Here is a 25,671-nt window from a genome sequence, read left to right on the forward strand (position 1 = left end):
CTTTATTTTTCTTTTCATTCAGGTTATTTCTCTGCTTGTTCGTTTACTTGTTTATTCACTTTGGCTGCCTCCAGATATCAGCCTTAGACTATCTGATACCATATTTTGACTCCCTTTACTTAATTGATTTAGTTATCTCCCCAACTTCATACTTGGAGAGAGAACTTCATTGTCTCAGCTCAAGTTATGTGGCTACTGCTGATCCTCTTGTAATCAGTGTGCAGTTCAGTGTTTCTAACACGAAGAGTGAGAGGTAGAAATAGTGAGGTGTGCTGGATCACAAAGGCATGTGGGCAAGTTGTAAGTGCATTCAGTTTGTTCCTGTTATACATTATAAAGTAAATTTCTTTCTCTCTTATTTTAAAGGTTTGAATGTTTCAAGACAAAGAGCTCAATAAACTACCATCTGCTTTTTACCCTAGCTCTATTCAGTTTAATAGTAACCACGGTAAGTCATACTTTATCTCCAGCAAGGTATGCCTTATAGGAGATTGGAACAGTTATTTTCCAGTGTTTGTGTCAAGCTATTCAAACTGAAAATTTTTTATGCAATTGGAATATCTTATTTTTAGACTTTGCACCTTTATTTCCTTTTCAAAAACTACTTTTAATTGAAAAAAACTTTTAAAAAGTTAGTTTTTAGATTTATTCTACTTTTTTTGTGTGTGTTTGAGTGTTTTGTCTATATGTATGTGTACCATCTATGTGACTGATACCTGGAGAGGTCAGAAGATATTAGATCCCTTGGAGTTTCAGATGGTTGTAAGCCATCATGTAGGTGCTGGGAACTGAATCTGGGTCCTCTGCAAGAAGAGCAAGTGCTCTTAAACAATGAGCTATCTCTTCAGTCCCCAAAATAACTCTTTAATGTGTTTTTTTAAGATGAAGAAAAGGTCAAAAAGTAAATATTTAGTTAGTAGCAACAGGAAAAATTGCTTTTCTCATGGATGAACTTACTACCTTTTATTTGTTAAAAACAAGAAGTGAGGCTTTCCATGTTGGCCCGACTGTGAGGGTTTTCATTGTTAACCTTGAATTAAGAAAATATTAATTGGAAACCTGTGTCAGGTACTAGAAATACAAAAGTGACTAAGAAGTAGTTGGTATCCATGAGGGAACTCATTTTTCTAGGGAAGTTAAATGGGAACAAAGACTTGTAGCAGAAGATAATGACTACAAGAATAAAGGTAAAAACCTGTAATATAGTGATGTGAGAAAAAGAGGATTAATTAAGACCATGTGAGTGCATTTAGCACATCATGTATATGTGTAATTTTTGTCTTTATGAACCATTTTTAAAAACTAAATAATTTTGGGACTGGAGGGATGGCTCAGTAGTTAAAGTACATACCTGTCTTAGAAAAGACTCCAATTTGGTTCCCATATCAGGTGACTTACAAACCCCTGTTACTCTAACTTTAGAGGGATCTGTTGCCTTCAAGCACTTGCACTCATGTACAGGCATGTTCATGTGTGTGCACATGCACACAAATAATTGAAACATAATAAAAATAAATTGCTTTAAAATTTAATTTACTCTTTTTTTTTTTTTTTGGTTTTTTTTTCGAGACAGGGTTTCTCTGTGTAGTTTTGGTGCCTGCCCTGGATCTCACTCTGTAGACCGGGCTGGCCTCAAACTCACAGAGATCTGCCTGGCTCTGCCTCCCAAATGCTGGGATTAAAGACATGCGCCACCACCACCACCAGGCTTAATTTACTCTTGAAGCCAAGATGATGGTATGTGCTTGTTATCCCAACACCTGGAGGCTAAAACAAGAGGATAAGAAGTTTGAGACCATCCTGAGCTACATAGTATATTCTAGGCCAGGTTCAGCTGTATGACTTTGTCTCAGCATGCCCCTACTTCCTTCCTAATTTTAATTAAAAAAAAAATACTGCTTAATGAGGATCACACATGGGCTTGAGGCCAGCCTGGGCTACATAATGTTTTGGTCTAAGCCTAGAACTTAGAAAACAAAAACAAAGATTACTGCTTGAACCAGGCATGATGGCTTGAGGCTGTCCTGGGCTACATCAAAACACTGTCTGAGGAAGCAAAAGCAGAACAAAAAAAATACTATGTGAGTAGGTCAGGGCAAGCTTCAGAGAAGATTCTCTTGGGTTAGATTTTAACTGATGAACAGGAGTTTTTCAGGCCTCTGGGCAACAGTGTAGTAAAGCATTTTTAGTCTTTTGTATTCCCATACACACGGACTAGCATAGTGAATTGTTGTTTTTTAGAAACTACTTACTATGTGCCAGATGTTTACTGAATAGTTTGTCTTGATTGTTCAATTAAGTTATCATGGGTACAAAATTGAGAGAGATTTTATATAGGTGATTGCTTATGGTAGGAGAAAGTAGTAAATGAGTCTAGTGAGTTAAACAAAATATCAGGTGATAAAGTCCTATGTGTGCTATGTTTAAGAGTTTAAATTTCATGAGGGAGTGGGGGTAATGAAGGGCGAGGGGCGAGGGAAAGAGAGCTTGGGGGAGCGGGAGATCCCAGCTGGATCAACAACAGAGAGGGAGAACAAGGAATAGGAGACCATGGTAAATGAAGACCACATGAGAATAGGAAGAAGCAAAGTGCTAGAGAGGCCCACAGAAATCCACAAAGATATCCACACAACAGACTGCTGGCAATGGTCGAGAGACAGCCCGAACTGACCTACTCTGGTGATGGGATGGCCAAACACCCTAATTGTTGTGCTAGAAACCCCATCCAACGACTGAGGGATCTGGATGCAGAGATCCATGGCTAGGCCCCGGGTGGAGCTCTGGGAGTCCAATTAGCGAGAATGAGGAGGGTTTATATGAGTGAGAATTGTTGAGACCAAGGTTGGATAAAGCACAGGGACAAATAGCCAAACGAATGGAAACACATGAACTATGAACCAATGGCTGAGGGGTCACCAACTGGATCAGGCCCTCTGAATGGGTGAGACAGTTGATTGGCTTGATCTGTTTGGGAGGCATCCAGGCAGTGGGACCGGGTCCTGTGCTCAGTGCATGAGTTGGCTGTTTGAAACCTGGGGCCTATGCAGGGTCGCTTGGCTTGGCCTGGGAGGAGGGGACTGGACCTGCCTAGACTGAGTCTACCAGGTTGATCTCAGTCCTTGGGGGAGGCTTTGCCCTGGAGGAGGTGGGAATGGGGGGGGTGGGCTGAGGGGAATGTGAGGGGGGGCGGGAGGGGGGAGAACAAGGGAATCCATGGCTGATATATAGAACTGAATTGTATTGCAAAATAAAAAAAAAGAATAAAAAAAATCAACAACAACAAAAAAAGAGTTTAAATTTGTTCTTAGTATTGATCCATAAACTAGAAAAAAATATAATCAGACAAGTTTTAGAAAAATTACCTGTTACAGAAGATAGAGTCTGAAGATTAAATACAGGGATTTTTCATACTTTGTAAAATAGGGACCAAGATTGAAGTAGTGTAGCTGTGGGTATGAAAAGCAGCAGACATATACAACCTGTGGGACATATGACCCACTGATTAGAGAGGGTAGAAGAAGAACAAAGACAGAATGGTACGGAATGGCTTTTCTTCTTAGGGCCTGGTTGTTAGCCTATTAACCATGTAAGTGGTGGTGCATGCCTGTAGTCCCAGCACTTCACAGGCCAAGGCATGACATCTCAGTTTGAGGGTAGCACATACTACACAGCAAGACCTTCTATTAAAATTAAAACATGGAGCCAGCATGTTGGGACACGCCTGTAATCCCAGCACTCAGGAGGCAAAGGCCAAAGGATCATGAGTTAAAGGCCATTTTTTCTACATAGCAAATTCAGGGCCAGACTACATGAGTCTTAAAATATAAAAATTAAATTGCTGGGTAGTGGTGGTACAAACCTTTAATCCCAGCACTCAGGAGACAGAGACAGGCAAATCTCTGAGTTTGAAGCCAGCCTGGTCTACAGAGTGAGTTCCAGGATGGCCAGGGCTACACAGAGAAACCCTGTCTCGAAAAACAAAACAAAATTAAGTTAAAATTAAAAATAAAAATACATATAAAATAATAAGACTGTGGTTATAGTTCAGTTGGTAAAGTGCTTGCCTGGTGTACAGAAAGCCCTAGATTACATCCTCAGCACTGAATAAAACCAAATGTGTTGGTATATGTCTGCATTCCCAAAACCTAAGTTAGGAAGGTTGAGGCAGGAGGATCAGAAGTTTGAGGTCATCTTTAACATTATAATCAGTTTAAGACCAGCCTGGGCTATGTCTTTAAAAATAATAATAATAAACTGGACCAGCAAAATGGTTCAGTGGATAAAGGTCCCGTTGCTAAGCCTAACAACCTAAGTTTGATAATTGGAACCTAAATGGTAGAAAAAGAGCTGACTCCTACAAAGTGTCCTCTGATTTACACCTGCATGCCATGGCATGAGTGCATGTACACACACACACACACACACACACACACACACACACACACACACACTCTTATGTAATAAAAAGGAAACTTTTTAATTGAAATTAAATAATTGAACTCTGAGCATCTTTTTCAGGAAAGATAATTAGTAAGCTTATGCTGTGATGTAGGAATAAATAAATTTGGTTTATGATAAGTTGAGTTTGGAAGTATCCAGTATTAATGATACTGGAGGCTTAACAGGTAGGCTGGACTAAAGATATAATTTTGGGAAGTTGGTTGAAGTGTAGGTTGTATCAGAAATATGGAGATAGGTGAACTGGTGCCAAAGTAAAACATACCATTAAGACTAAAAAGATACAACCTATGGAATGCAGACCTTTGAGGACCATGTAAAACTATAACCAGCAAAGGAGATTAAAACAGTAATCAGAGATACAGGAAAGACAAGAAAGCCTCATGTCACAGAGTACAAAAATTTTAGAAGTGAAAAGTGAACAGGAACGGCAAGATGGCTTAGCAGGTAAAGGTGCTTGCCTTCAAACCTAACAATTTGAGTTCAACTCCCAGAACCCACATGATAGAAGGAAAGAATTTACCCTTGTTAGTTGTCTTCTGACCTTCACTCTCATGCTATCACATGCATACAATGAATAAATAAATACAAGTCAAAAAACAACTATTAGTTGTCTCTGAATAGTTAAGAAAAATTAAGATTAACAGCCTGCTGAAGGAAGATGTCACCTGGTTAAGATGATGAATAGGATATTCACTATTTTCCTGAGTTCCTGTACTCCTTTGCCTAAACTCTGTATGAGTTCATAATGAAAGAATCCTGCAACTTCAGAAGTAAAAAGAAGTCATGCTATTATTTTAACGGAGGGAATAAAATCAAGAGTGTCAGTGACTTGCCTGGCCAACTAAGGTTATCTAGAAAGTTGGCATCAAAATCAAGGCTAGACCCATTTGTAAGTTAAGAGATGTTATAATTAGAAACAAATCAAGCTTTTGAATTAGTTGGATGTGAGTTTGGATCTAATATTTTTACATAGTTCTCTCTTAGCTTTAGTTTTTCTTACCATAAAATGAATATAAAATAGAACTTTTTTTTTTCAAGACAGGGTTTCTCTGTGTAGTTTTGGTGCCTGTCCTGAATTTCCCTCTGTAGACCAGGATGGCCTTGAATTCACAGAGATCCGCCTAGTTCTGCCTCCTGAGTGCTGGGATTAAAGGTGTGCACCACCACCGCCCGGCAAAATAGAACATTTTTATACTAACTATAATATTAATAATAAGGACTCCATAATTATTGGCCTAGGAAACAGTATTGAAGAGACATACTGTTAAGCCTGTGCTGTTGGTACACACCTATAATCCCTGCACTCAGGACATAGAGGCAGGAGGATTGTGAGTTCAAAGCCAGCCTAAGCTAATAGTGAGTTCCAGTTAGTATTTTGAAATAAAGACACAGATAAGACACATTCTCTGAAGGACGGTGGTGGCGCATGCCTTTAATCCCAGCACTCAGGAGGCAGAGCCAGACGGATCTGTGTGAGTTCGAGGCCAGCCTGGGCTACAGACCGAGATCCAGGACAGGCACCAAAAACTACACAGAGAAACCCTGTCTCAAAAAAACAAAAAACAGTAACAACAACAAATAAAGACACATTCTCCTTATTAAACTTAGAGTTACAGGTAATTTTTCAGTCAAAGCCCTTTGACTACTTAAAGGAAATAATTGTGGTCTTTTTATAGTAAGAAACTTATTTCAGAAATAAATTTTAAGTAAGTTTTAAAACTATGTGAAGTTTTATTAGATTACTATATTAAATGAAGACATAAAGATGTCTAAACCCAGTTCTAGATAGCAAAGAGATGATTAGGTTATAGGGGAACACAACAAACCAGTAGAATGCCATAAAGTAGCAGTTCTCAACCTGTGGGTTGTGACTCCCACAGGGGTCACTTATCTGATAAACTGCATATTAGATATTTACATTACAATTCATAACAGTAGCAAAATTACAGTTATGAAGTAGCAACTAAAGAATTTTATGGTTGGAGGTCACCACAACATGAGGAGCTGTATTAGAGGGTCACAGCATTAGAAAGGTCACTGCCATACAGCTTATAGGTAGATGGTGAATAGTTGCTTCTCTTGGAAATGAAAGAGATCATAAAAGACTTCAAGGATGAATAATTTGTGTTGAATTTTCAAAAGTATTTGTGAGTTGAGGAGGATTTCTTTTTTTTAAGATTTATTTATTTATTTATTATGTATACAGTGTTCTGTCTGCAGATATCCCTGCAGGCCAGAAGAGGGCACCAGATCTCATTACAGATGGTTGTGAGCCACCATGTGGTTGCTGGGAATTGAACTCAGGACCTTTAGAAGAACAAGCAGTGCTCTTAACCTCTGAGCCATCTCTCCAGCCCCTGAGGAGGATTTCTGAGCAAAGTAAAGAATAACGTATTTTCAGATGCAGAAGCATGAAAGTGATGCATTCAAAGTACAGTGCTCTTTGGAGATTAGATTGAGAAGACAGCAGTGAGGCCAGGCAGGAAGACAGGAGCTGTGGGAGGCTTTGAATGTCAAGTTAAGAAACCTGAACTTCCTTGTGGTAGTGTAAGAGTCATTGAAGGGTTGATTTGAATTTTGATTCCTGTGTACTGTGTCATTAAAAGTTGTGCTCCTATAGACAATATGTGCATATTAAATCTTACAAAGGCATTGAACTTAACAGCCACAAGACACTGGAGCCTAAAACTTGGGTTTGTGTAACTGGAGGTGTATCTAGGTAGTGAATAGTTTGGAAGCAGAAATGGATACAAATAATTTGTTTAAATGGTTTCACTTACTGATAATCTAGTATGTCTAGATCCTTTCATGTACTTTAGCTTAGAATTCTCCATGCTGCTGTTCTCCATTCTTCAGATAAGGATCGATTCTTTTAAGTTAAATGACACTTGGTGAAAGCCTGTAGCAATTAAGTGGAAGAGCTAGAAATTTGGTTCTAAGTATAGTATTCTTTCTACTGTTATAGGGGCTGTCAGCAGAATTTATTGACCCTTCTTGAATAACCTTGTATTCTTGACATCCTTGATGGTGACACAAAGACCAATGCTGAAATAGTCTACCACTGATTGAAATATTTAATTATTTCATTTGCCATGGCTGGGCTAGCATGGGAAAAAGTTACCTGTAGGTGCTAGCCCTCCTGTGCCATACCACCTTATCTGATTGGTTTTATGTGACTGGAATCTGGTTGGAATAACATGGGGGAAAGAAAGGTTTGGGATTTGAAGAATAATTGGAATAGGTTTTTATATCCCTTCTTTCACTTATGTTTCTAATAATATTTTTCAGATTTACCTAAAAGTAAAAGAGCCTATATTCCATCAGGTAACTTTTTTTTAAGATTTATTTATTTTATGTTATTTATATGAGTGTTTTGCTTGTATGTATGTCTGTGTACTATGTGCATGCTTGGAGCCTGTGAAGGTCAGAAGAGAATGTCAGATCCCCTGGAACTGAAGTTATCGATGGTTTGGGGCTGCCATGTGGGTTCTTGGAATCAAACCTGGGTCCTCTGCAAGAGCAAGAAGTGCCCTTAACTGCTGAGCCATCTCTCCAGCCTGATAAATTTTTTTAGTTATGAAACATTTAATTGTTTAACAATACATGCCTGTTGTCTGTGTTTCCCTTCTGTAGGAAATTATATGCTGATACAACTTTTGAAAATAAAATGGTAAAATGTCAAGAATCTACTATTAGCCTAGAACTTTAGTTCTCAACCTTCCTAATGCTGCAACCCTTTAATACAGTTCTTCCTGCTGTGGTGACCACCAACCATACAATTCTTTCATTACTACTTCATAACTGTAATTTTAGTGCTGTTATCAATTGTAATGTAAATATCTGATAAGCAGGATATCTGATATGCCACCCCTGTGACAAGGTTGTTCAACTCCCAAAGGGATCATAACCCACAGGTTGAGAACCACTGGCCTAGAATGGTGACACATTCTAATACTTAAGAGATCTTAGCAGGAGGACTTCAAGGTCATCCTCAGCTACAAGTGAATTCAGGGCTAGAGTGGGCTTTATGACTGTGCTGGATACAGCCCTGGCTGGTCTGGACCTCTGTGTAGGCCAAGCTGACCTTCAACTCATAGAGATCCATCTACCTCTGCTGCTTGCCTGAGTGCTGTGATCACTTTGAATTCAAAGATCACTTTGAAACATAGCTGTAGACAGGAGCTAGGCATTGTAATAGGAATATACCTGGGACAGGCAGTGCACAGCTCTAGCTGGGTGTTGGTATTTAGTAATACAGGTACAGTATCATTCTTAGAAGCTCAAGGGACCCTGGAGTTCAACACATAAAATCTTTTTATGAAGCCTAATGTAGTACCACACACTTGTAATGTCAGTACTTGGGAGATGGAGGAAGGAGGATCAGGAGTTGAAGGCCAGCCTCACCTCCATAGTGAGTTTGAGGCCAAGTTAGGCTATGTTAGATCCTCTGTCCGAAAAAGTTTTTATAATATTATGATCTAGAAAAGACTAAACTGCAAATTCCTCAAATATTTTATCCTTAATATGTTTCATGGATTTTTTGAGGTGGATGTTATTGATGGAGTACTGTGCCTGATACCATACAAACTTCAAACTTTGATTCTCAGTTGACAGCCCTGCAAATTAGGGATTAGTATAAATATCTTTTTTTTGTTAATTTTTCTATTTATTTTACTTACCAACCACAGTTTCCCCTCCCTCCCCTCTTTCTGTTCCCTCCCCCCACCTCCCGGCTATCTCCCCTCCCCGCCCCCATCCACTCCTCCTTTCAGAAAGGGGCAGGCTTCCCATGGGAGTCAACAAAGCATGTCATATCACTTTGAGGAAGGACCAACCTCCTCCCCCTGCATCAAGGCTGAGTGAGGTGTCCCTGCATGGAGAATAGGTTCCAAAAAGCCAGCTCATGCACCAGGTACAGGTTCTGATCCTACTGCTAGGGACCCCACAAACAACCCAAGTTCCACAACTGTCATCCATATGTGGAGAGCCTAGGTTGGTCCCATGCAGGTTCCCTAGCATATTGGTCCAGAGTTCATGAGCTTAGTATGAATATCTTAAGGGAAACGAGCTCAGATATGAAATTAGTTGCCTCTAGACAGCAAATACAGTGTTTAAGAGGCAGAGCTAGGATCATAACCTAGATTTATATGACTTATGGTTTGAATGAGAATATTCCCCACAGGCTCAGATGTTTGAATACTTGGTCCCCAGATGAGGGTGCTGTTTGGGAGGTTTAGGTAGTATTCTCTTGTTGGATGAAGTATGTTATTGCTGATGGGCTTTCAGAGTTTAAAGACTTGGTTGCCATTTTGAATTCTGCTTGTGGTTAGAGATGTGAGCCCTCAGCTTGTAGTCCAGCCACCATTCTTAAAGCCTGCTGCCTCCACTCTGCGTCATGGACTCTAACTCTCTGGAACCAGAAGCCCAAATAAATCCTTTCTTCTATGAGTTTTCTTGGTCATAATGTTTCCTACAGCAATAGAAAAGTAACTAATACATGACTCCTGCTACCATTCTTTTAACAAACTAGTTAAGATACATATGTACACACATGCATACATATATGCATACAAACATACATACATGCAGACATCTTAGGAATGTCAGACTCCATATACTTTTAAATTCTTATATAGAAAATAAATATTCCTTTAGCTTTTAAAATGTAATTCAGTAATCATCTAACTGGAATCTGTTTATTGAAATAAAATCTGTAACTTCTTTATGGGGCCTTGCTTTTTTCTTCAGGCCATTTGGAAGCGTATACACTCATTGACACTACAGTAAAGGGCATCATCACTTTCTTATTTATTGTAATTTGCAGTGATATCATTATATAATTGCCATTTTATTTAAAAAGATTTATAATTTTATGACCATCAGTTTTCCATTTTGTGTTTTTAAGGCTTATTCAAATCTGTTCTATATAATAAAATTAACAAACTATCAATGTAACCTACCCATACTGCAACAGCTATGTGTTTTCCAGTAAGAGATATTGTCTTCTCTACATATAGCAATAATCCATGTCCATTGTGATGTATACCCTAGGCCCAGAGATTAAAAATCAGGATAGCTAGCTCAGTGTCCTCAGTATGTGCCCACACAATCACATGCACGCATGCGTGCGCGCACACACACACACACACACACACACACACACACACACACACACACAAGAAAAATGCTTCTAGAAAGTGGAACAATAGCATACTCAGAGTGGGCATGGAAATTTTGTGTGCCTTCAGCCATACCTTCTATTACTCATCTGCATCCTTTGCACTATTCTTTATAATAAACATTCAAACAATTGAACAAATAAGCTATTTCTCACTGTTGGAGTAAGTTACAAATATAGAAAGAGATAGTTGGATTTGGTGCTGCACACCTCTAATCCTAGCACTCAGGAGTCTGGGGCAAGAGGAGGTTTAAGAATTCGAGGTCACCACATGAGAACAGGAAGAAGCAAAGTGCTAGAGAGGCCCACAGAAATCCACAAAGATACCCACACAACAGACTGCCGGCAATGGTCGAGAGACAGCCCGAACTGACCTACTCTGGTGATGGGATGGCCAAACACCCTAATTGTTGTGCTAGAAACCTCATCCAACTACTGAGGGATCTGGATGCAGAGATCCATGACTAGGCCCTGGGTGGATCTCTGGGAGTCCAATTAACGAGAATGAGGAGGGTTTATATGAGTGAGAATTGTTGAGACCAAGGTTGGATAAAGCACAGGGACAAATAGCCAAATGAATGGAAACACATGAACTATGAACCAATGGCTGAGGGGTCCACACTGGATCAGGCCCTCCGAATGGGTGAGACAGTTGATTGGCTTGATCTGTTTGGGAGGCATCCAGGCAGTGGGACCAGATCTTGTGCTCATTGCATGAGTTGGCTGTTTGAAACCTGGGGCCTATGCAGGATTGTTTGGCTCGGCCTGGGAAGAGGGGACTAGACCTACCTGGACTGAGTCTACCAGGTTGACCTCAGTCTGTGGGGAAGGCTTTGCCCTGGAGGAGATGGGAATGGGGGGGGGGCATTGGGGGGAAGGTGAGGGGGACGGGAGGGGGGAGAACAAGGGAATCCGTGACCGATATGTAGAACTGAATTGTATTGCAAAATAAATTAAAATAAATTCAAAAAAAAAAAAAAAAAGAATTCGAGGTCATATTCCTCTTACTGGGTTGCCTTGCCAGCCTCAATACAATGGGAGGTGCTTAGTCCTACTGCAGTTTGATATGCCATGCTTTGTTGATAGCCATGGGAGGTCTGCCCCTTTCTGAACAGAAACAGAAGGAGTGGATTTGGGGCCTGGGGAAGAGGGGAAACTGCAGTCAGGATGTTAAATAAATAAATAAATAAAGTTAATTTTTAAAAAAGAAAGAACTTTGGAGCAATAATAATTTTAAAAAAGAATTTGAGCTCAATATTAATATGAACTCATGGTTTAGATGCCATATTTAGAAAAATCTACAATGATTTTTAGACTCACCAGTAATAAGTATCAAATGGGTATCATGTTTCTCCTGATATAATTCACTGAGGACACAGCATCATTTTAGTAAATCATGAAGAGATATAAAACAAACCCAAACTTAAGGAAATTCCCGCAAGTAACTTGACTGTAACCTTTAAGTATATCAGTCATAAGCCAGAGAGTACATGCCTGTAATCCCAGAACTCTGAAGGCTAAGGCAAGAGGATTGTAAAGTCAAGCCAGCCCAGGCCATGTAACAAGATTCTGTGGGCCACAAAAGCTAAATTCATCAAACTCAAGTAAAGAGTGAGGAACTAGTCTGGAATAAAATGACTTCAGAGAATATCCTAGCTTGCTTCTGTTACTGCAGTAAATAACATGACCAAAAGAAACTTGAGAAAGAAAGGATTTATTTCATCCTACAGTTTACAGTCCATCAGGTAGAGAGAAGTCAAGGCAGGATCTCAAGCAGGAACCTGGAAGTAGGAACTTAAGCTGACCGTGGAAGACTTCTTTGGCTTCCTCCTCATGGATTGCTCAGCTTGCTTTTTTTTTTTTCCTAAGAGATTATAATTTAAGGCAGGCACTGGTGGCGCACACCTTTAATCCCAGCACTCAGGAGGCAGAGGCAGGCAGATCTCTGAGTTCGGGGCCAGCCTGGTCTAGAGAATGAGTTCTAAGACAGCCAGGGCTACATGGAGAAACCCTGTCTCAAAAAATAAAAGATAATTAAAAAAGAGAGAGAGATTATAATTTAATTATCCTTTCTTCCCTCCAAACCCTTCATATACTCCTCCCACTCTCCTTGAAATTTATGGCCTCCTTTAAAAAAAATAGTAATTGTTATTGCATGCATATATGTGTAAATAAATATGTTCCTAAATATAACCTATTCAGTCCATATAATGCTAACTGTGTATATGTTTTCAAGATCATTTGACACTGGATAACCAATTGGTATGCTCTTCCTTGGGAAGGCCACTTCTCTCATTCCCAACTTCCCTCAGTTGCCTATAGTTCTTTGTATAAGGTTGAGGCCTCATGGGCTTTTCTTCATCCAGTTTGGCATGCCCATTGGTGCCATCCTGTTTGGCTCATATTTGGACAGTCATTTGGTGAGACTTTATGGTGTAGCTTCTGGTATTACTACGAGAGACAGTCTCACAGCAAACTCCCTGACTTTCTGGCTCTTACAATCTTTCCATCTCTTCTTCTGCAGTATCCCCTGAGCCTTAGTTGTGGGAATTGTTTTGTAGATGTACCCATTGGGACTGGGCTCCACAGCTCTGCCTTTTGATTGGTTGTGGTTATTGGTGGAGAATCAACAACCACTACTTTACTAAAACAGAATAATCCCTAACAACAGTCTGTAAACATTTGTTCTTATACTCACAGGTAAGTGTAGTCTTCACCCCTCATCAAGGAACCTTCTCTTTGTAACAGATGGAGACCATTACAGAAAACCTCAGTTTGCTTTTTAATATAACTCAGGACCATTTGCCCAAGGGTTGCACCACCCACAGTAGGCTGGGCTCTCCCATCAATCTTTAATCAAGAAAATGCCCTCCAGATTTGCCTACAGGCCAATCTGACAGAGGCATTTTCTCACTTGAGGTTCTCTCTTCCCAGATGACTCCAGCTTGTGTCAAGTTGACAAAAAACAAACCAGCACAATTGAGAGGTGTGGTAACTGAATGTAACTTTCATGTCCTGTGTAATGTTTTGTTTGTTTTGTTTGAGACAGGGTCTTACTATGCAGTGCTAGCTGGCCTGTAACTTACTATGTAGACCAGGCTGGCCTGTACCTCCTGAGTGCTGGGACTAAAGGCATCAACAACCATGCCTAGCTTACTTGTTTTTTGAGTTTTGCGTATTACAAATATTAAGACAACTGTAAGTTTTAAATAAGGCCATTTAGTATCATACCACTGTTACTATACTTCCCTGTGTTTATACTTTGGATATATAATAAAATATCCTCTTTTAGGATAAACATACACCTAAATGTTTAGTTGTAAATAAATAGGGAGGGAGGAAAGGAGGGAGAGACAGAGAGAGATAATGTGGTAAAATGTTAAATATATGCAGAATCTGGGTGACAGCTATACTAAGTAGGTATTCTACTCTGTAGCATATGTTTTCACTCTTTCTTTTTTGGCTTTTGGTCTTTTAGAGAATGTCTCACTATATAGCTCAAGTTGTCTTCAAACATGTGATACTTCTGTCTCAGCTTTCCATATGTAGGGATTATGATGTGTGCCACCACACCCAGCCTGTTTTCATTCTTCTAATGGCAGCGTTTGTTGAATCTGGTTTCTTAATTTAATAGTAATGGTTAGTGGGGCTCGAGTAGGAGTTCAGTGGTAGAATATCTGCCTAGCAGCTCAAGGCCTTGGGTTTAATCCCCAGCACCATGAAGAAACAAACGGAACAAATGAGTTGTCTGGTCTCTTGAGAGTGACACAACTATCCATTATCCGAAAAAGAAGGAGAAAGCAATCTTGTCTAAAAAAACTCACTAGCTTGAAAACTTAGAGTCTCGATTTCTTGACACTTGATAAGCCATACAGAAATTTCTTCCTGTCTTTAATCTTTTAATTTCTTGATTTATAAAATGGCTCAGCAGGTAAAAACTCTTGTCATGCAAGCTTGACTACTGAATTCAGTCCTGGGTCTTATGATAGAAGGACACCCCTACTCACCTGCATCTCTCATACACAAACACACCCAATTACAATAAATTAAAAGCATTTTAAAGTGTTGAAAACAAGGAAATGTATCATTTTATAAGTATCATATGAAAACAATATAGTTGTTTTCATTAATAGTTGTATTCATTAAACTTAATAGTACAATTTGATACTAAATCTACGTAGGGCTAGAGAGATAGTTCAGTGGTCAAGAACACTTGATGCTCTTACAGAGAACTGGGGGCAGTTCCCAGCACCCGCAAGGCAGCTCACAGCTATCTGTGACTCCAGTTCCAGGCCATCTGATGCCCTTTTCTAGCTGTGCAGACACCAGGCATGCACATAATACACGTTCATTCAGGTCAACCATGCATAGTCATAAAAATAGATGAATATTTTAAAAATTATATATTAAGATGTCAAATAACATGTAAATTCCTGCCCATGATAAATGGTGAAAAGCTTCTAAAAGATATTTGACTTAGGTCTAGAGATAAGTAATGCTATAAAACTAAAAGGAAAGGGTTAATAAAGACCAAAGGTATTGACTAGACAGATTTAATTTCCTGAGGAGGGAAAGTACTGATAACAATTCTCCTTTACTATTAAGTCCAAGGTGATCCAGAAATCTCTAAATGGGAGCCCAAATTTGATGGTCTTTCAAAATAAGATAATACCCTAATTACATAACTGCCACATTGAATACATACACCAGTATATCTTAAAGCAAAGGAACAAAAAGAAAAGCATGTATAAGAGTAGATAAAAAAGAATGCCTAAGAAGCCAGTGAAGCCTTTTTAGCAGCAAATTGACAAATCAGTGATTGATATCTCAGAGAGACCATCTGCTGTCTCAAGGAGCCCTGTTACTTAGTTTTCCTGACAGAGTAGATGTCCACTAAAGATTGGTTCCCAGATGTGGTACATCAGGACTTGTCTTTTCTCACATGACCCTCAGGTTTTGTAAAAACACACTGTGTAAACAATGTGAAAAAACAAGACTAAGCAGTTTGAGTTAAATTTTTTCTTTTACACTTTTTTGTACATTTTATTACTAATTAAGTAAGTTAGCTGATATGATAAGCACATTTGGAAAAAGATAACTAGTAATTTTGGTCTGCTATATGCCATATTGTATATAAATATACACATGCAATATGTCGGTCTGTTCATGCATATTATATAAGTTGAATTAACCAGTATCATACTAAAATATCATCTTTCTTTATAAATGAAATGAGCAAGAGTTTGAAAGGATAAATGATTGGTCTGCTTTATCCCATCTAGTTAGTGGCAAAGCTAGAAAAAAAACAATTTTTTATTTTTTTATTTCATAGCCTATATTATTATATGATACTCTTGTGTCCAGTTACTTTGGAATCTTATGAGAAAGATCAGTGTTATGTGTTGGTTGACTGGCTTTGAGATAGGGTCTAGCAATAAGTCCAGGCTGCCCTCAAACTAATGATCCTCCTGCCTTAGCCTCCTGAGTAATGGAAATACTCAGTAATGAAAGTATGTGCCACTGACCTGACTCTTCCATCTTTTTATTTATTTATTTATTTATTTATTTATTTATTTATTTATTTATTTATTTATTTATTTATTTTTGGTTTTTCGAGACAGGGTTTCTCTGTGTAGCTTTGCGCCTTTCCTGGATCTCGCTCTGTAGACCAGGCTGGCCTCGAACTCACAGAGATCCGCCTGCCTCTGCCTCCCGAGTGCTGGGATTAAAGGCGTGCGCCACCACCGCCCGGCCTTCCATCTTTTTAAAAGCTGACTTTAAATCGGACATAGTAGCACGCAGCTATAGTCCTAGCACATGTGAGACTAAGGCAGGAGGATCCAGAATTCCAGGCCAGTCTAGTCTACATGGTAAGACTTTGTGTGGAATAAAAGAAAAAGAAAAAAAGAAATGGGAGTTAAGGATATAGTAGTTCAGTGGCAGAACACTTCCCTAGTATGTATGAGGCTCTGGTTCAATCCTTGTCACCACAAGATAGATAGATGGATGGTTGGATGGATAGATGGTTGGATGGATGGATGGATGGATGGATGGATGGACGGACGGACAGACAGACGGACGGATGGATGGATGACAGATGGATGGATGGATGATGGGTGGATGATGGGTGGACAGATGGACGGATGATGGATAGACAGATGATGGATGGAATGGATGGGGAGATAGGAAGGAAGAGTTGTATTGACCACTTTCTTTTTCTTTCCTACTCAGGTCATGTATGGAATGTTGGTCTTTACATTAGTGCTTCGTTCTATTTATATTGTCACATGGTAAGTAGTTTGGGTCTGCCATCAACATTCTGATAAAAATATACTCAAGCTTATAACAGTAAATCTATAGCCTAAATTGGAATAAAATAAAACCTAACTCCAGAAGAATAGTGCTAGAAAACTATAACCCAGCATTTATTTGTGCTGTCTGGAAGACTTGTTCTTCAGGTGACTTATTAATGTGCATCATATAAAAAGAAGCGTTGTAAAATTAAAGAAATTTGAAGAAAACTATTTATGAGACATCTGCTTGAATATGTATAGCATTGATTAGGATGTTAAAGACTTTGAAAAGTACTACATTCAAAAAATGTTTTTGTAGGACTGGAGAGATGGCTCAACAGTTAAAGAGTACTGGCTGTTCTTCCAGAGGTCCTCAGTTAAATTCTCAACAATCACATGGTGGCTCACAACTTTCTATAATGGGATCTGATGCCTTCTCTGGCATGCAGGTGTACATGCAGATAGAGGACTTGTATACATAAAATTCATTCTTTAATCCCAACACTCGTGAGGCAGAGCCAGGTGGATCTCTGTAAGTTTAAGGCCAGCCTGGGCTACAGAGCAAGATCCAGGACAGGCACCAAAACTACACAGAGAAACCCTGTCTTGAAAAAAAAACAAAAACAAAAACAAAAATTAAAATTAAAAAGATAAAAAATGTTTTTGTTTCTCAGACTTGCCTAACTAGGTTAAGTAACACCTCAAGGAAGGCTGTCATATCATTAAATGTTTCACAAGCTAGGAAAGCAGTTCAACAGCAGAACACTTAGCTAGAACACTTAGCTAGCAGGCATAAGGCCAGTTCCATCCTGTGCCCCTCCTCCCACCAGGTATTTCACAAAAGATCATTTAAGAATTACACATAGTCTTTAATAAAAATTTATATTGGACAGTGCTGGCACACATTTTTAATCCTAGCACTCAGAGGCAGAGGCAAGTGGATCTCTGAGTTCAAGGCCAGCTTGGTCTACAGAGTGAGTTCCAAGACAGCCAAGGCAACACAGAGAAACCCTGTCTCAAAAAAAAAAAAACCCAAACAAACAAAAAACAAAAACAGAATTTATGAAAATTAAATGAGATTACTTTAAATAGGTCCTAACCATACAGTGGATGCTCAACTCAGTAAGTGGTACAATCCATGTGGTTTGCCCATTTTTGTTTTTAAAATGAACCTTTTATTTTGAGATAATATAGAAATGCTTGTATAATATAGTGTCACAGCCAGGAGTTGACACTGACATAATTGAGATACAAGGCACATCACCAGAAGGATCCCTGTGTGGTCCCTTTATCACCTCATCTACTTCCTGCCTCCAACTCCTACTCCTTAATCCCTGGCAATTAATAGTCTTTTTTATGTTTATAGTTTTGTCATCTCAGGAAAGTTTTATAAGTAAAACCATATAGCCTTAGAGATTTCTTTTGAATCACAATATAATCCTCTGGATAGTGTAGACTTCTCTTGCTGAGTAGTATTCCATGGTATAGATGTACCACAGTTGAGTAACTTTCAGATTGAGGCTGTCATAAAGCTGTGAACATCTATGTACAGGTTTTTGCGAAAACACATGTTTTCTTTTCTCTGGAATAAAGCCCCAGACTGGAATTGCTGGGATGTATGGTAATTGTATGTTTAGTTTTTCTTAAAACTGCAGAAATGTTTTCCACAGTGGTTCTACCATTTTTATATTTTTGCCCATAATGTATGAATGATTCAGTTTCTCTGCATCATCACTAGCAATTTTTATTTCATGAAGGTATGAAGGTACATACTAATTCTTATACTTTTAATTTGCATTTCCCTAATGGTTAATGATGTTGAATGTATTTTCATAAGTTTTTTCTTTTGCCATTAGTATGTTCTCTTTAGTGAAATGTCTATCATGCTTTTGCTCATTTTCTCTTGGATTTACAAGAATTAACAAGGAAATTTTCTTGCTTTTATAAGTTTTAAGACTCTAATTTTTTTGTCAAACATGTAGTTTATAAATATTTTCCCACAATCTGACTTTGTCTTACATATTCTTTTCAGAACCTTTTTTAAATATATAATTTTTTTATTTTATGTTCATTGGCATTTTGCCTGCATATACATCTGTGTGAGGGTGGCAGAAGCCCTGGAACTGGAGTTACAGATAGGTATGAGCTACCACTTGGGTGCTGGGGATTTAACCTGATCCTCTGGAAGAGTAGCCAGTGCTCTTAACCACTGAGCCATCTTTCCAGCCCCCAGAATCTTTTTTTTCCCCCTGAGACTTGGTTTCTCTGTGTAGCTTTGGAACCTGTCCTGGATCTTGCTCTGTAGACCAGGCTGGCCTCAAACTCACAGAGATCCACCTATCTCTGCCTCCCGAGTACTAGGATTAAAGGCATGTACCACCACCACCACCGGCCAGAATCTTTTTAGTAAGTGAAAGTTCTTAATTTTGATGTCAGATTTTCAGATTTCTTTTTTGTTGTTATTTGTTTGTTTTGAGATGGACTCTTACTATATAGCCTTGGCTGGTCCGGAACTCAGTATGTAGATCAGGCTAGTCTCAAACTCACAGAGATCTACCTGCCACTGTCTCCCAAGTGCTGGAATTAAAGTTGTGTGCCACCACCCAGCCTGGCCACTTTTTAGAGTTCCATTCCAGCATATCTGTGGTGTTGGTGCTGTGTCTGCTCTCAGTGTGTTTATACAACCCGCTCAGGTCTAATGTCAGTGTCTGGTGCAGTTTAGAAACCTTATTCCCTTTTTGTGCCTGTGTTAGCTTTCTGGGACTGTCGTAACAAAGTGCTTCGAGCTATGTGACCTAAAACCTTTGGGATTTATAGCCTCTCAGGTCTAGAAGCTGTGAGTACAGCTGCAGGGGTCTTCTTGCCATTCCACTGCTGCCTGTCTTCTGGTGCTTTGCTGGCAATTCTGGCCTTATTTAATTTGTAGTTTCTGCCTTTGCTGTCATGTGGTCTTCTCCTTGTGTCTTCATGTGGCCATGTTCTTGTAAGGACACCAGTCTTCTTGAAATATGGACCTGTTCCAATATAACCTCATTGGAAATATCAGCAGTGACCCTAGTTAAAAATAAAGTCACATTCTGAAGTACTAGGGTTAGTAATTCAATGTATTTTGAGGGTGGAGAAGAGAATAATTCAACATGTATCTTGTTTAGAACCACATCAGATAACTTTATGATTTTTGCCTCAATTGTACATTTTCTTTAAAAACTCAAGAAAAGGGAAATGTATTTTCTGGTTTTGTTGATTGAGACAAGACAGTCTGGTTGTATTGCCCAGGCTGTGATCCTTCTGCCTCTTCTTCCTGGGTGTCTAATAAGGATGGAAGTCTGGACTCCCAATTTGCTGAATGGCCTGGGGAAGGAACTACATTGTGTGTGTATGTTTTTTTTTTGTGTGTGTGTGTGTGTGTGTGTGTGTGTGTGTGTGTGTGTGTGTGTGTGTGTGTGTGTGATATCTGACTATAGTAAGTGATTATTATTTTAAGTGTTCTGACTTTCGAGGCTGGCCCTTTTCATGATTCATTGGCTGGAGAAAGTAGGTTTTGTTGGGACATTTTCTGTCTGTGCCTAGACTTCATCTCCTGGCTAATTCCCTTCCAAGTCCAGAGTGTACTGGCCCAAAAGAATGCATCTGATGCCACACAGTAGTTGTCTACACTTCTAATCCCAGCATTTGGGAAACAGAAGCAGGTGGATCTCTGTGACTTCGAGGCCAGCCTGGTCTACAGAGCCCTGGACATCCAGGGCTACACAAAGAAACCCTGTCTCAAAAGACCAAACAAACAAAGAAAGAATGAACCTAAAGAGTATTCTGCTAAGTAAAATAAGCCAGGTTTAAGTAGAAATACTACTTGAGCTGGTGAGATGGCTTAGCAGGTAACGGTGAATGCCACCAGGACTGACAATCTGAGTTCCATCCCTGGGACCCACATAGTGGGAGGAGAGAACTGACTCCTGTGAGTTGCCCTTCATGTGGGCCCCATGGTACCTGTGTACACATACCACACTAATAAATAAATTAAATAAATAAATAAATAAATAAATAAATAAATAAATAAATAAATAAATGTAATTTTTAAAAATCAGTTTTAAAAAAAATACCAAATATAGTACACAGTCTTTCTTACATGTAGAAACTGAAAATGCTGACCTCTTAGAGTAAATGGTGGTTATCAGAGGCTGGGGGTGGGACAGTGAGGCAATGGGGAAGTGTTAGTAGAAGGGTACAGTGTCAGACAGGAGGAATAAGTTTTTCAGGTCTGTTGTGCAACAGTTTACTATGGTTAGTAATGTGCATTTCAAAACAGCTAAGAGAGTAAATTTCAAATATGTTACCATATATAAATATATATATATATATATATATATACTCACAAATAACAAATGAGAGAGATGTTAATTAGCTTGATTTAATCATCCTACATTGTATACATAGAACATGAACATTTATCTATCCCATAAGTATATATAATCATAATTTGTTGTAATGTGTCAATTAAAATATTAATTTTTTAAAATACTAATTTTTAAAAGAAAACACAGGAAACTTACTACTATCATTTTTCAGGTCTCAGAGTCCCTGCCTAGTCTACTTTCTTCTCTCTACCTTCCAAAGTCTTCTAATGTCTGTTTAATATTACATTTAATATGCAAGATTTTGTGGAATTTAGTGGAAAGAATAGGAAAAACTCGGTTTACTCCATCTTTCCAGAAGCACAAGTTCCCACTTTATTCTGTTTGTAAACTGAGCACCTTAGGGAAATGTAAAGAATTATAAAACACATTCCTCAGTTTAACTTCAGTCTGATAGGATAGAGGTATGCTGAGAAACACGAATGCCTTTGAAAAAAGGGCTTACCCATGGGCTGGTGAGATGGCTCATAAGCAGGTAAAGGCACTTCCTGCCAAGCCTGATGATCTAAGTTCAGTCCCCAGAATCCACATGTTACATTTTAACTTTCAACAATTAAAAGGAATGAACCAACCTCCAAAAGTAACATGCCAAGGTACCAACAACACACACACACACACACACAGTTGCCCACTCCCTCATATAATGAAAAGATTTTTTTTTTTTTTTTTTTTTTTTTTTGGTTTTTCGAGACAGGGTTTCTCTGTGTAGCTTTGCGCCTTTCCTGGGACTCGCTTGGTAGCCCAGGCTGGCCTCGAACTCACAGAGATCCACCTGGCTCTGCCTCCCGAGTGCTGGGATTAAAGGCGTGCGCCACCACCGCCCGGCTGAAAAGATTTTTTTAAATAATTACTAGTAACAATTTTTTATGAAATAATATCATCTTTTATCTGCTTTGCAATACCTTCTTTTTTGTATTTCTGTTTAGGATCATTTCATTTAGTATTGTCATTATTTCCCTTAACTTTCCCTGACTACATTGTGAGAGTTTTTGTTGTTGTTGTTGTTGTAGGTTGTTGTTTGTTTTTTTAAGACAGGTTTCTCTGTGTAACAAACAGCCTTGGCTATCCTAGAACTCACTCTGTAGACCAGGCTGACCTTGAACTCAATGATCATCTGCCTCTGGCTCCCGAGTGCTGGGATTAAAGGCATTAAAGGAGTACACCACCACCTCCCAGCTCATTGTAAGCTTCTTATTTTTTTTTTTAAGATTTATTTATTCTATGTGTATGAGTGCTCCATGTGCATGTATGTGTGCAAGCCAGAAGAGGGTATCAGATCCCATTATACATGGTTGTGAACCACCATGTGGTTGCTGGGAGTTGAACTCAGGACCTCTGGAAGAGCAACCAGTGCTATTAACTGCTGAGCCATCTCTCCAGTCCCCGTTGTGAACTTCTTAAGATGTAGTTAACTTGATAATCCCTAGAACCCAGGAATATGCTTCTGTATAAAGGTTCTTAATATCAAATAGAAATTCTCAAATTTTGTCTTTAAGCATGACTGAGATCTTAAAATTCCTTCTGTAACAAAACATGAGAAATTCTGAATAAAACACAATACTTTAAATGCTAGCTAGCTTAAAAGGGCATAAGAAAAACTCCAAAGCATCAAATCCAAAGAAGAAGCTGCAGAGATAAACGAGTGTTTATATAATAGTTAGCTTGAAGGCACTGGAAGATGCTAGCACACTAACATCTTTAGTTTCAAGAGCCTCAGAATAAACAGAAAACGGTTTTTAGTTTAGGGTTTGAAAGATTGCTCAGTGAATAAAGGTGCTTGCTGCCAAACTTGATGACCTGAGTTCAATCTTATGATTAACAAGGTGGAAAAGGAAAACCAAATCCTGTGAGTTGGCCTCTGACCTCCACATGTATTCCATCATACTCACCTGTATGCATGCACACACAAATACATATAAAATAATTTTTTAAACGGATAATTTGAACTGTTTTCACATCACCTGTGGGAGGCCTGCTCCCATTTTTTCCCCAGGCTACTCTTGAGGAGGGAGAAGGGAGAAATATTTAGATCGAAAGATAGAGGAGAGAAAAATAGAAACACAGGGTATCAATATCCACTGGCCCTTCCTGTGTTTTATAAAGGGCCTTTTATAGAAATGCCAAGGGGTGGAGCAAAAGACTTCCCCCTTAGCACAGCCAAGTGCAGACCCTTCCAATCACCTGGTAACCACACCCATGGTCAGGCAATCCTCTAATGTAGCCCTGCTGGGTAAAGCTAGCTCAGATCTCACTAGGAAACCGTAATGGGGTCCACAATCACCATGTCACATGTACTAGAACTAGAAAGATACATAGTTAGTGAAAGATTAGATCCTGAAAACAATTGCCCTCCAGTAAAAGAAGATGGTAACTTTCAGTCTCAAGTTTTAGGTTTTATATATGCACACACTCACATACACATAACTCCTTTGAGAATCTATGAAGAAATGTGCCCTGCTGGCAGAGTCCAAGATACTAGTAGTTCACATTTACTCCAATTACTACATTACCAAGTGGAGTACCCACTATCCCAATTCTGTGCAGATAATTTACAAGAGGATACTTACTGTTCATCTTTCTGGAATATCTACTTAACTGCAATTTGGAAGATAGAAATTTAAGTGATTTTTCAAGAACTGCCTTCCCCTCCTCAACAAAATATGGAAGAAAAGACAGAGAATAGAGTGGAGGTAGAAGTGCCTCAGGAGGGGCTGGAGAGATCGCTCAGAGGGTAAGAGCACTAGCTGCTCTTCCAGAGGTCCCGAGTTCAATTCCCAGCCACCACATGGTAACTCACAACCATCTATAATAAGATCTGGTGCCTTCTTCTGGCCTGCTGGGATACATGCAGGCAGAACACTGTATATATGATAAATAAATAAATCTTTTTTTTTTTTAAAGTGCCTCAGGAAACAAGGTCTGTAGTTTCCTCAGTCCCAGTACATGGCATCAGAAGTTTCCTGGGAAATGGTACCTCAATCAAATCTCTTTCAGTATGTAGTCAAATCTCTTTCAGTGTGCTGTGGTTACTTACACAATGAAGGGCATGTATTAAAGGAGCTGATCAGACTCACTCTTGAGATGAAATTCTAAAATTCTTCTCTACTGGCAGAAGTTGTACACACATATACTCCCAGCAAAAGTATGTAACTGAAAGTTTTCCTGTGCCTACCCAGCTCCTGTGTCCTCACGGCTCACAACTACTCAGACCCAAATGAACACACAGAGGCTTATATTAATTATGAACTGTGTGACCTATTGGCTCAGGCTTCTTGCTAGCTAGATCTTAATCTTAAATTAACCCATTTTTATAAATCTATAATTTGCCATGTGGCTCATGGCTTACTGGTATCTTTACATCTTGCTTCTCACATTGGTGGCTAGCAGCGTCCTCTCTGTTCTGCCTTTCAACTTCCTCCTCTCTAGTTAGAATGTCCTGCCTAACACTATTCTGCCTCACCATTGGCCAAACAGCTTTATTTATCAACCAATCAGAGTGACATTTTCACAGCATACAAAAAGACATTCCCCCATCACTTCCCCTTTTCTTTCTAAACAAACTAAATTTTACTTTAACCTATTAAAATTACATATATCAAGCAAGAATTACAGTTACAATATCTAGTCTATTTGTATTTTGTAAAATTAAAGAAAATATTTTATCTGTCCTATATAAGTCTAAAGTTTCATATCTAATTTATCTTTTATCATAACCAAGGAAAACTAAAACTATCTATTCTTCAACTACACCAAAGACCTCAGAAGGTTATATTACCTAAGTAAACAGGAAGAGTATTGTAAGCAACTTCCAAAAATCTAGAATGGCAGAGACAGCTGGCTGTCTGGACAGTCACCCAAAGTTCTTCTGCAATGTTGGGGCATCTGTCTTCAGCCTATAGGCTTTGAGTTTTTTAATCACTTCTCCATGTGTCCTGTAGAATATCTGGCAGTCTCCTCTGCAAAGCAGGAATCTGAAGGACCATTTTGCCTTGCAAAGTTCAGTGGTCACCTTCCTATGGGTCCTGCGTATCCAGTCGATACAACATTTTGTCAAGCAGGCCAGGCAAGAACAGTTTCTTGCCCAAATGACTATTTTGCCAAAAAGAAGATAAACTCCATATGGACTGTCCTTGATACCCATCATCTTTTTTTAAGTAACTGGTGCTGCCAGGAGCAGATGTGTCTCATTATCCAGAAAGTCTAAGTTTTTAAAACATTTTAAATGCCATGTTCTGTAGGTCTTTGAAGTATTTGAAGATTACCTACCTGATTGAATTATACCTATGTATACCTAGAAAACTTAACATGACTATAAGTTTGACTATCA

The 25,671-nt window shown here is 38.9% G+C and overlaps 1 protein-coding gene across 1 annotated transcript in view; it reads left to right on the forward strand.

Annotated features, from left to right (window-relative positions):
• The window catches only part of Acer3 (alkaline ceramidase 3), a 91,112-nt gene that overhangs the window by 45,383 nt on the left and 20,058 nt on the right, over positions 1-25,671 (forward strand). The window contains exons 5-7 of the mRNA XM_052761349.1: positions 367-448; positions 7,750-7,785; positions 16,871-16,929. Of these exons, the coding sequence (XP_052617309.1) occupies positions 367-448; positions 7,750-7,785; positions 16,871-16,929 (177 nt within the window). The remainder of the gene's footprint in view (positions 1-366; positions 449-7,749; positions 7,786-16,870; positions 16,930-25,671) is intronic.

This window comes from Peromyscus californicus, unplaced genomic scaffold (assembly GCF_007827085.1).
Source record: "Peromyscus californicus insignis strain IS unplaced genomic scaffold, ASM782708v3 Scaffold_4__1_contigs__length_199733344, whole genome shotgun sequence".
In the NCBI taxonomy this organism is placed as follows: Eukaryota; Metazoa; Chordata; class Mammalia; order Rodentia; family Cricetidae; genus Peromyscus; species Peromyscus californicus.